General features: G+C 38.4%; 2 protein-coding genes across 6 annotated transcripts; one reads left to right on the forward strand and one right to left on the reverse strand.

Annotated features, from left to right (window-relative positions):
- Positions 1-405: 405 nt before the first annotated feature.
- LOC137711260 (Intron maturase, type II family protein) lies at positions 406-3,198 on the reverse strand. Its single transcript, XM_068450492.2, has one exon. It carries the CDS (start codon positions 2,889-2,891, stop codon positions 675-677), a length of 2,217 nt encoding a protein of 738 aa, XP_068306593.2. The 5' UTR covers positions 2,892-3,198; the 3' UTR covers positions 406-674.
- Positions 3,199-4,522: 1,324 nt separating this feature from the next.
- Positions 4,523-10,371, forward strand: PS1 (Presenilin-1). 5 transcript variants are annotated; one of them, XM_088695950.1, is made up of 5 exons: positions 4,523-6,107; positions 7,203-7,264; positions 7,398-7,447; positions 7,552-8,865; positions 10,123-10,371. In XM_088695950.1, exon 1 carries the CDS (start codon positions 4,652-4,654, stop codon positions 6,020-6,022), a length of 1,371 nt encoding a protein of 456 aa, XP_088552076.1. In that variant the 5' UTR covers positions 4,523-4,651; the 3' UTR covers positions 6,023-6,107; positions 7,203-7,264; positions 7,398-7,447; positions 7,552-8,865; positions 10,123-10,371. The 5 variants fall into 5 exon arrangements, with proteins under 5 accessions (XP_088552076.1, XP_088552075.1, XP_088552079.1 ...); XM_088695949.1 differs by having other exon boundaries at positions 7,398-8,865; XM_088695953.1 differs by lacking the exon at positions 7,552-8,865.
- The last annotated feature ends 781 nt before the right edge of the window (positions 10,372-11,152 follow it).

Below are 11,152 nucleotides of genomic sequence, written 5' to 3' on the forward strand. Positions count from 1 at the left end.
AGTCAGGACAATATTGAATCATTCAGAGGTATTTATGAAAGTGTAGATTTGGAGTGGGTTGGGCTTGTAAGTTTGACCCGTGGACAATAGTTTTGAATGGTTTTTTTATTAAACTTTGAGTCTTTTTGGTTAAATAACATTTTGAGATGATTTTTGGTTAACTATTTGTTGGTCCAAGCCCTTTTTATTGATGGTTGTTGGTTGTTTGTAAGTTAATTCACGCTGGGTACTTAACAGTTTCATAAAGTGTTTGTAACTGTACTCATCTCTTTCGTTTCTTGACCACAAGATGAGAATTCCTAGATAAACTTTGTTAATGACTACAACTCCAACATTGGCAATAAAGTAAAATATCAAGCATGTTATTCTACATCCCAAAAAGTGAAAAAAAGGAAACAGAAGAAATTATGGAATCGAAAACTCAACAGATTACTGAAAGTTGTAAAAAGACAATTGAACAAATGATGAACAAGAAATTTCTGCGCTCAAAAAGAAAATACGTGCAAGTTGTAGAAAGTGTAAACTTGATAAGAAAGAATAGCTAACCATATACCATTCCCCTAATAACGATACAGCTAACATTTCTATAACTTGCCAGCAAGCGTACCAGTAAAAGCCAACATACTGACATGCCGCATGAATAACTTTACCTTGTTACTGTGGTAGTAAAAATTTTACATCTGTGATACACAAAACTGTTTATCATTTTCCTCCTCTTCTTTAGTCCTATGCTCAAGTTTATCCTCGTTCGATCCCGGCAGCAATAGTTTATCTCTTTCAATGTTAGTGCTACCACTATTGACCAAGGAAAGTTGATCCAATGTGCCAGCATTCCTTTTGTAGTTCCAAACAAGCATTGAAACGTAATCCTGAGGTGAAACAAGACCTTGGTCCATGATGCACCTACGCTGCTCCTCAATAGTTTTTGGATCATCAAGCCTTATATATTCAAGTAGTGCCTTCTCATGATCGGGCCTCCAGTTACTTGGGAAAGGGCTGTAATCTGTCTCAGGAACAAGAGACATCCTGGTATACTGAAGCCCATCAATTGACTCGGCAAGGCCCATCCTCAACAAATTATGGTACTCTGGTGACTGCCCCTTCTTCTCCTTCAAAGGACGACTCAGATTCCTCGAACCAATCTTGTACACCTTTGCACGTGAACGGAGCTTGTACTTTGCTGCATAGAGCTTCGCAAGTGAACCCCTTAAAATGTAAGAGCAAAAGTTCACAATTTTTTTCCGGTTATCTGCAAATCTATACCACTCAACCATTGTGGACAGAAACTTGTTCATTTGTGCATTAGTATGAGCTTGGGTGGCATGAAACATTCTGAAACAAGGTTGTGGGTCTGGATCCCTGTCTCCCTTAAGAAAGCTCAACTTCCTAAATTGCTTGATGCACTGTTTCAAGCTTGCTGTAACTGATAAAAGAGTGCCTACACCCTTCTCACTAATGATTTTCCCACCAGTAGCAGTGTAACGAAGCGTTGGGTACACAACTCTGCGACACAACACATGATCTAGAAACATTATGCCCTTTGTTATGTGTTCTATAGGGAGGCTCTCATTGTCAAGCTTGAGCATATACTTCTGATCAACAAACTCAATCAACTGTTTTCTCAATGTGGCAGCATCTGATCGAGGTCCTCGAACACCAATTAAAATATGACCACCATATCGAATGTAATCCATCTTTCTGGTCTTATCTGGGCCACTTGTTGGCACAAATTCAGGCCAAGATGTATTTCCATGTTCTGCTTCACCTTCCGGGCTATTCCATATGACATCACTCTTTGACGGATGATAAAAGTCCTTAATCTTCCCCTCCATCCAGCGGTCCAGTTCATCCAAACAAACATTAGCCAAAAGGGAGCTAAGTATCCCACAATGGCCCCAAGAAGGAAGCTTCTCTGCCTCCTCAGGTGCAAACCCAAAAAAAGTCTCCAACCAATATGGGTCTGGTTTCGGCTCATCCTCTGCCAACACCCTCTTCTTCTGATATTTTCTCTTCTTTTTCTTCTTCTCCACTCCATCATCCTTACTTATAACCACTGGTGTAACCAACGCCGCCTTCACCAAATCAATGATCTTCTTATCCCTGACATCCCTGATCAAAGCATTTATCACCAAACCCACCTTCATCCCATCCAATATAGTACTCAAATCGCCCTTTATATACCACAAGTACCCTGCAAAACTCCTCCTAATCACCCTCAACACTGTATGTGCATTCCTCCCCGGCCTAAACGCAAATGACTTTTGAGAGAACCGACCCTCATATATTGGCTCCAAAATCATTAACAGAACTTCCTGCACTAACTTATCTTGAAATGGGGCCGGTTGTGTAGTCGTCAGAATGGCCTTAATTTTCCTCTTAGACAAAGACTCGTATTCAGTCTTATCCTTGGGTGATTTAATAAAGAACTCTAGTCTAGCACCCCACCTAAACCTACTGTCAAGAACAGCATTACGAAGCGCTAACAAGTCCTCAAGCGCTGACCTCTGTATTTCACTGCGGGGCATATACGCACCCATCTCGTCGGCGCAAACCTTCTGGTACGCCAATACCCACAACTCGAATCGGCGAAGGTAAGAGGACAAATTAGTCACAATCCTATCAGGTTCACGAAAATTCTCAATCCACATTTGGGATAAAACAGAAACGCCATCTTCTTTTATCAAATTCGAGGGGTCTTCGGGATCAGGTATGCGGCGGTTCATAGGAGAGTACGAAAGTAAGCGAATTGAGGCGAACCCATTGCCCCTGTGACATGAGGGGTTGAAATGGGAGCAGAGGAAGAAGGTGCTGTTGTGCTTGGTGGTGGTGGGGAGGATAGAATTGGAATTTGTGAGAACTTGGTGGGTGAAAATGGCAAGGCGGCGAAGCATTTTGGGATTGGGAGTAGAAGAGTTTAGGTCATTTTCTGGGTTTGATTGTTCATCAACAAGCGACAGAAGAGCATTAACAGTGATTAAATAAACCCTAGTAATAGAGAGAAAGAGGAATTTGAGAGCTTACTTGAATGGTTGCCATGGCAGTTCAACAGCCAAACGCTGTCGTTTTCGGAGCAAGGTGCGAGTGCAACAGAGGTTGAAGACGACAGGAAGCAAAAACCTTGCCTTAAACCCTAGGGCCTCTGTCTTTGCGAAAACCAAACCTGCAATTTTCTTCTTTTATTTTGACTGTAGTTGTGACCCGCTAACTTCTGGTATTTCTATTTTGCTCCTACAAACTTATGGCATTTATTTAGTGCGCACTGGTCGTTGATCGATGAATACTTGGCTGCACATCTAATTTTTTTTATGGGAGTTTTAACGAAAAATCTGGAATACTGTTCATTTTAACGAAAAATCATATTTTTATACTAAAAAGTCAAATCTGATACTATTTATTTTACCTTTTATTTTGTCTTTATCGTTAAAACTCAAAGTTTTCAAGCTCTTTTCATTAGTTTTTTTTTATTTTTTTACTTTTTATTTTTTTTATTTTTATTTTTATATTTCATTCTGTGAATGTCATATAAACAAGATCATACTAAATTTTCGCAAACTTGGTTCATTATCAAATATGTTGGAGACTAAATAAATCAAACGAAATTAAGGATCAAAGTCATTTCACTTATTATATTGCAACTGAAAAGTTTTTGGATAAATTACATAAAGCTATATCAATTATAGGTCGAACCATAATCTCATATTTTATATTTTAAAAATTACAATGTCATAACCCATCTTACAAATTTGTTGCAATGTCAGACCTTCGTCAATTTTTCTGTTAATTTCTCTACTAAGTGCTTATGTGGATTGAGTGTGGCCCACTCCTTAGCTCAACTGGATTAATAAATTAATTAAATATTAAAAAATTTAAAATAAAATCATTTAAATATTTATATAAAATATGTGGGACCCACCCAAATATTTAAATGATTTTATTTTTTATTTTTAATATTGAATGAAGTTTTTAATTCAGTTGGGCTAGAGAGTAGGTCCCCTCTCAAGCCACGTCAGCATTTAATAGAGAAATTGACAGAAAAATTGAAGGAGATCTGACATTGTGACAAATTCGTAAGATGAGTTATGACATTGTAATTTTTTTTTTAAACATAAGGTATGAGATTGTGGTTCGACTTATAGTTAAGGTAAAAAACCCAACTAAACAGACCGCCTAATTTCGTTTGGTTCGATTTTACATTCATTTTAAAAATTTTTTGAATCAAACCGATTCTAAAATACATTCTGATTTGGATGACGTTTTGTAAAGATGATCTTTCAAGGAAGATCTACAAAGTGAACGACTCAGATTATATGAAATTATTGCTGAGTCAACTCAAATGTTGCATTTAACTGACTAAACGAATAGTCTATTTAATTATTTTTCTAAAAAATAGTTCTTACATAATGATTTATGAAATGATCATTTCCGATCATAACCACGAAATTATGTAAATCGAGACTGTGAATTTTGAGTGGTAACTTGTACTACATGTGCCACAAGTTAGAATGGCACGAGTGCTTATTTTATTTGTAGATTGTGGTTTATAATTTAACCTAAAACTCACGCAAAAGGAAAATGCGGTAACCAAACTCACACCCACAGCCCCACGCCTACCAAGTGCTCGACGGAAAGCCCCAACCGTTGAAATCCCAGGATGGAGTCGAGCATCCTAGAGTCGATCGGCGTCGAGATCATCGGCGTCATGTCCCCAGTCTCGATCTGCATGCTCCTTGTTGTTCTCTTAGTCTACGCTCTCTCTCCCTCCAATCCCTTCTCCGCCTCCGCTCCTCCGATCCGCACCGCCGCCAACCTCGTCTACCTCGAGACCCCCACCGATTCCGCCGCCCAAAAGCTCGAAGGCGCCCTCCTCAACGCCCTGGTCTTCGTCGTCCTCATCGCCGTCGTCACCTTTCTCCTCGTCCTCCTCTACTACTACAACTTCACCAACTTCTTGAAGAACTACATGCGCTTCTCCGCCTTTTTCGTGCTGGGTACCATGGGAGGTTCGATTTTCTTGTCCATTGTTCAGCATTTCTCCATACCCATCGACTCCATTACTTGCTTTTTGCTGCTTTTCAATTTCACTGTTGTGGGCGTCTTGTCCGTCTTCTCCGGCGGTGTACCCATTTTTCTACGCCAAGCTTATATGGTTTCTTTGGGGATTATTGTGGCGGCTTGGTTTACCAAGTTGCCCGAATGGACTACTTGGGTTTTGCTTGTGGCGCTGGCCGTCTATGATTTGGTGGCCGTGCTGGCACCGGGCGGCCCACTTAAGCTCTTGGTGGAGTTGGCCTCTAGCCGGGATGAAGAGCTTCCAGCTTTGATTTACGAGGCCCGCCCAACTGTGCCAAATTCTGGGCGTCGTGGGACCGGTTTGGAGCTTTTGGTTGCTGGGGTTTCGGATTCTGGGTCTGTGGAGCTTCAGGCAGTCCCCAGGGGCAATGGGAATCAAAATGAGAATGAAAATGGTGGTAATTCTGAGTATACCTCTGTTGATGTTGAGGTCGCGAACGAGGAAGGTGAGGGTAATAGAGATGAAGGGGAGAGATTACTATTGGAGGATAATTCACGGGGTAGGCCGTCGCCAAGTAGTGGTTCTTCGAGATATTCAAGTATGATTGTTCAGTCCGATAGAGCTACACAATATGGCAGTGGGGCATCTGAAATTATTAGCGAGGAAATGTCTCCTCTTGTTGAAACGACAGGATTGGAGCATGAGAGAGAGCAATTGAGGAGGGAAGGTAGCGAAATGTTCAGTAAAGGTATTAAACTTGGTCTAGGGGATTTCGTTTTCTACAGTGTTCTTGTGGGCAGAGCTGCAATGTATGACCTTATGACTGTGTATGCCTGTTATCTTGCCATTATTTCGGGACTTGGGTGCACTCTTATTTTGTTGTCAGTGTACCATCGGGCTTTGCCGGCTCTGCCCATATCGATCATTTTGGGTGTCGTTTTTTACTTCTTGACTCGGTTATTAATGGAGCCTTTTGTTGTTGGGACAGCTACAAATTTGTTGATGTTTTGATAGTCCATTAGTTTTTGGTAAGAGAAAGATTACATTAAGAGGAAGCTAATGTTTTGTAGCATGAGATCTGTATACAAATTAAAAGGTATGTGTTCCTTTAACTTTCTCTCGTTGTTGCACATGTAATTGCTTGTCATCCATCCAGAATCAATGAATTGGATAATGTAGCCATTTGAGACCAGAAAATAGAAAGAAAAAAATATTGTTCTTGTTAGTCCGTTTTATAAGTTGTTTTCGTCAGCTTGCTTCCATGTCCATTTGGTACATTTTGACACTTCATTTTGTTTGTGTTTTTGCAATGCTTTGATGAATACGTAAGTAATATTAAGAGAATACTCCATGTATTGTGAATGCAAAGCCGCCAAATATATGCATTCAAAATCTCAAATGGATTTGAAATCACAATGAACTCGGTGCAGTTAGTAGTTATTAGGCAAATGCGATCTTCTTTATTTGTAAGGTTTGAAACATCTTGCAGAATTTTTATAAGAAGTAGGAATTTTGTTTAAGTACTCTCTTTCAGAGTCTTAATTAAATGTTAGGGTCCCTAAATGTTATAGGGTAGTGCTATTCACACACCCCTTTTTACCTCTCACACACCATTGTAATTTTCGTCCATTGATCTTCATCAATTCATTCGATCTAACAGCCGGAAATTGAGACGGGCGTGTGAGAGGTAAAAATGGGTGTTTGTATAGCACCACCCATGTTATGTCATGCATTTCCTGCTTCCAATCTGACGAGTTTCGAGAGCTGGTGATAGTTGTGAAGTCAAGAAAAACAAATTTTCTGGTCAAGTTTGAGCACTGAGGTGCTAATAAAAGCAGATTTTTTCCTCAGCTTATTTTCTAACAGATAAAGATGCGCTGAGATAATCAGGCTCAAGTTTGCTTAAAAAAGTGGCATACCTCTCATCAGGTATGCTTGTCTAGTTGTCCATGTATTCTGTGAAGGTTTAAATTCAGGATGGATATAGGCCAGTTCTAGACTTCCTCTGAGAGGAAGTAAGCATTTAATTATATTTATTTAGCTAGCATAATCACCACTTTCTGTATATTATTCATATTTGATCTCATTAAATTTCTAGTAAAAAGGCTGGGATTGTTAATATCTTCCTGTTATCTCCTCTCTCACTAAGAGTTAACACATAAGCAACAAATGTATTGTGTTTTCCGTGTAGCCTATAAGTCGCGGACCAGAACACAGAGAGCAAGTTTAAGAGAGAGTGAAAGAGAGCAAGAGGTACTGGGACTCTCTCTCTGTCTCCTGTGATTTTTGTACTTCATTTCATTTCATTTCGGTTAGGGATAGCAGAGAAAGGGGAATTGGAATCGTGAACCACGATTTTGATTGTCCTTTGTTCTTCTAAAATTAGCTTCAATTAAACAAGACTTTTGAGAGACTTGCTGGTCACCGTCGAGGCAGGTAAGCGAGTTTCAGTTCCCGTTATTTTTTCTGAATTTTCTCAGCAACCATTTTCTCTTTATTTGAATGTTCTCTCGCTTGTATGTGTTTTATGGGTATGATAGGGAATAGAAATTCGGAGGTGCATTTGCAAATTTCGAGGAGGCACACACTTATTTTTCTGCAATTTCATGCTATAGACCAGAAATTAACTGCTATAAGAATGCAATTTCTTCAAGTATCCTACCGTAGGATTACGCATGAAAGACTGCTGCCCCCTGGTGTGGCTGTGGCCTATGCTTTCAGAAGCTGTAATTCTTAATCCTTCAAAACATTAGATTATTTTCAATAACAAAGAATGGATGTGTTGCTTGAAATTGTGCTGCAATTCATTAACCACTTTGATCCGTTTAGGATTATGTCACCGTCTTGAAAGTTGAAGAATCTATGGTGTCATATAAATTATTTGAATTTGCGGGTTGAAACTGTAAGACAAGTGTTATGATAGGATTAAAAGCACACCACAAAGTAGCTCACAAATGTCCTATTGATTTTCCTTATTAACACTAAGATTTGTCAATTGTAGCATATGAAAATAAAGGTCTTTCCCGCAGAAGTTTGTTTTATCCAACTACTTAAAATGTCACAATAACTGGGTTACTGTCCCTACTGACCAGCCACTGAAAAATAATTATTAGACCGACTTATGCTTATCTAAAGTCTACAAAATTTTATATGCAGACACTAGACACACAGACCTACACTCACACAAATTTTTGAGATTTTTGGAGTTGATTTGCTATTTAAATTAAATCGAACAAAAACAGAACAGAAACATATTTTAAGTAGTTCACAAATGAAGAAAAATGAGTTAGGGGAATTGCTATCCACCACCAAATAATCATACAAACATGTTATGTTTCATTCAAATTCCTATTATTTCCTGATGAAGATGCTCAAGTTGGCTCAATGTTAGAACTCAACCTATTACTCTTTCTTATGTAGTATGTTAAGAGAATGACGTTTTCAACTTAACTTAGCCCCAGTTTGGGGTTGAGGTAATTTAAAAAAAAGCTACTATGAAAAAAAGTTGAAAGAGTTTTTGGTGTTTGGTAAACATCCCAAACCAGTTTTTTTTTTTTTTTAAGTTTCAGATGAAAAAAGCTAAAAATGGGAAGCTGCAAAAAGTAGCTTCACAAAACAGCTTCTTGTCAAAACACGGAGCTACAATAATTCTTTTAATGAAATTTTCAAATTGCCAATGTTGCCCTCGTTTCTCTCTGCCTTCTCTCTCGCACGCCCTCCTGAAATCGCAAAACATTCAGCACGCCCTTTTCTCCTCTGTTGCCTGCAACTGCACTGCACCTCTTCTCCTCTTCCTCCTTTTCCTCTCTCTCCGTCGGTCTCAGCGTCAGCTGTCGCCTTCCCTCCTTCCTCTGGTAAGCTTATCTTCTCTAAAATTTTGTTATTTATTTGTTTGGATTTTTTAATTTGGGGATGGGGAGAGTGAAAGAGGGGTGGGAAAAGCGAAGGGATGGGTGTATGGGTGTCGGGAAAACTGGGGATGGAGAAAACAATTGGGGAAAAAATTGGGGAAAAATTTAGGGTTTGTGGAGGAAACAAGAAAATTTGAGAAAGAAGAAAAATTGATTACTTCTCTATTCATGTTCCTTGAATCTTGTTTTGGATTAAAGAGTTATTTGTGTTTTTGTTATGCTTGGCTGGGGAGAATGTGTATGTTGTATGTGGATGTTTAGATTCGATGAACACCCTATAATAAACACATTAAAATTAAATTGCGTAAGTTTTAGGGCTAATTAATATGTTCTTATCATTCATCACCAATTCTGATATGAAAAATATTATGGACTTGGAGACTTGAATTTTGATCTTTTGTCTACCATTAATGGTAGATATTCCTCGTCTCATTCCAAATGCTCCTTTTGTAGCAGTGCAGAGTGCTCTGTGTTCAAATTATTTGGTGGCTTTCCTTTCTATGTCTTTTTAGGCCAACAAAGATAAAAGAAACCTTTTGACTGGGGAATGAATGAGCTAAAGAATGAATAGTAGAGAAATTAGGATTATGCAAATGACAGCAAATCACCATATATATTGTGTATAGAAATTAGGATTATGCAAATGGACCGGCTTCCGTGTGTGTGTGTGTGTGTGTGTGTGTGTGTGTGTGTGTGTGTGTATGTATGTGTGTGTGTGTATGTGTGTGTGTGTGGACGGACGGACGGACGGACGGACGGATGCATGTCCCACAGCTACATGGAATGCCCTCGATGACAAAGAAGGGGGCATCTTCGTCAAATCCTACAGCTACATGGAATGCCCACAATATATCTATATTTTGTGATGTATGCATCAAGGAGGTTGAGGCCGGACATCGCCCGGGCACTCACTTTGACAAAGATGGATATGCAAATATTAGAGCTAACTTCAAGGCAGCAAGTGGGCATGATTATGAAAGAAATCAACTAAAAAATAAGTGGGATGCACTTAAAAATGAGTGGAAGTTGTGGAAAGAGCTAGTTGGTAAAGAAATTGGCCTAGGGTGGAATTCGAGTAAGGGTACCGTTGATGCCTCTGAGGAGTGGTGGAATAATAAAATTCAGATTTGTGTATTTATCTTTTAATATGTATTATGATATCATGCAATATGTATTAATCATATTATTTCTTACTTGTAGATAAACAAAGAATATGGAAGATAGCGAAAAGAGGGAATTAGTCCTGAGATGGAGGATAAGTTAGATAGAATGTTCTCGAACACAGTTGCTACCGGTGAACATGCCTGGGCACCTTCTTCTGGGGTACTACCACTAGAGACAAGAGAGGAATCTATAGGACAAATTTACAACAATTTACATACTTGCTTTGTATAATTATTACAATACAAAACAAAAATTTCAATTTTCAGGAAAATATTACTTGGTAAATGCGGAGTACCCACAAATGAGAGGTTATTTGGGACCATATAAAGGTGAAAGATATCATCTCCCGGATTTTCGTAGGGGTCCCGAATTAACGGGTCATAAAGAGGTATTCAACCACATGCATTCTTCTCTTAGGAGCATCATTGAACGAACTTTTGGGGTATGGAAGAAAAGATGGGCAATTTTAAGGGATATGCCTAATTACCCGTTCAATAAGCAAGTGAAGATTATCATTGCTACAATGGCTCTTCATAACTACATACAGAGGTATTCTGAACGTGATCGTCATTTTGATGACCCCATGGACTATTGTGAAGAGAGCGATAATAGTGATGATGATGATGAAGAATACCAAAATTATCAAGTTGAAGGATCCCATGAGATAGAACCATTAAGAAATAGAATAGCGGCAAGTTTAATGAATGCATCTAATTAGAGTACTTTCAAGTACATTAACAATATTGTACTAATGAATCATAGTTATTTAGTCTAAAATATTTCAATTGAAGTAGTCTGTCATACTAATTAATATTTAAGATAAAGTTTATAAATATTTTTCTTTTAAAAATAAAGTATATTTAGTAATTCACTTTTATTTATCAAGAAAATTAAATTAATAGCACATCTAGTATTATACCTTTTTTGTTCATTGCACACAATCACAGCTGTTTTACATAAAAGTTTACCAAACACTATCATACTGCTTTTTTTTTTCTTTCCAAAAGCACTTATACAAAAAAGTTTACCAAACACTTTGCTGCTTTATTTCACAGCTGCTTATTCT

The sequence above is a fragment of the Pyrus communis genome, chromosome 6 (genome assembly GCF_041283825.1).
Source record: "Pyrus communis isolate YQ-2024b chromosome 6, ASM4128382v1, whole genome shotgun sequence".
NCBI classification, from domain to species: domain Eukaryota; kingdom Viridiplantae; phylum Streptophyta; class Magnoliopsida; order Rosales; family Rosaceae; genus Pyrus; species Pyrus communis.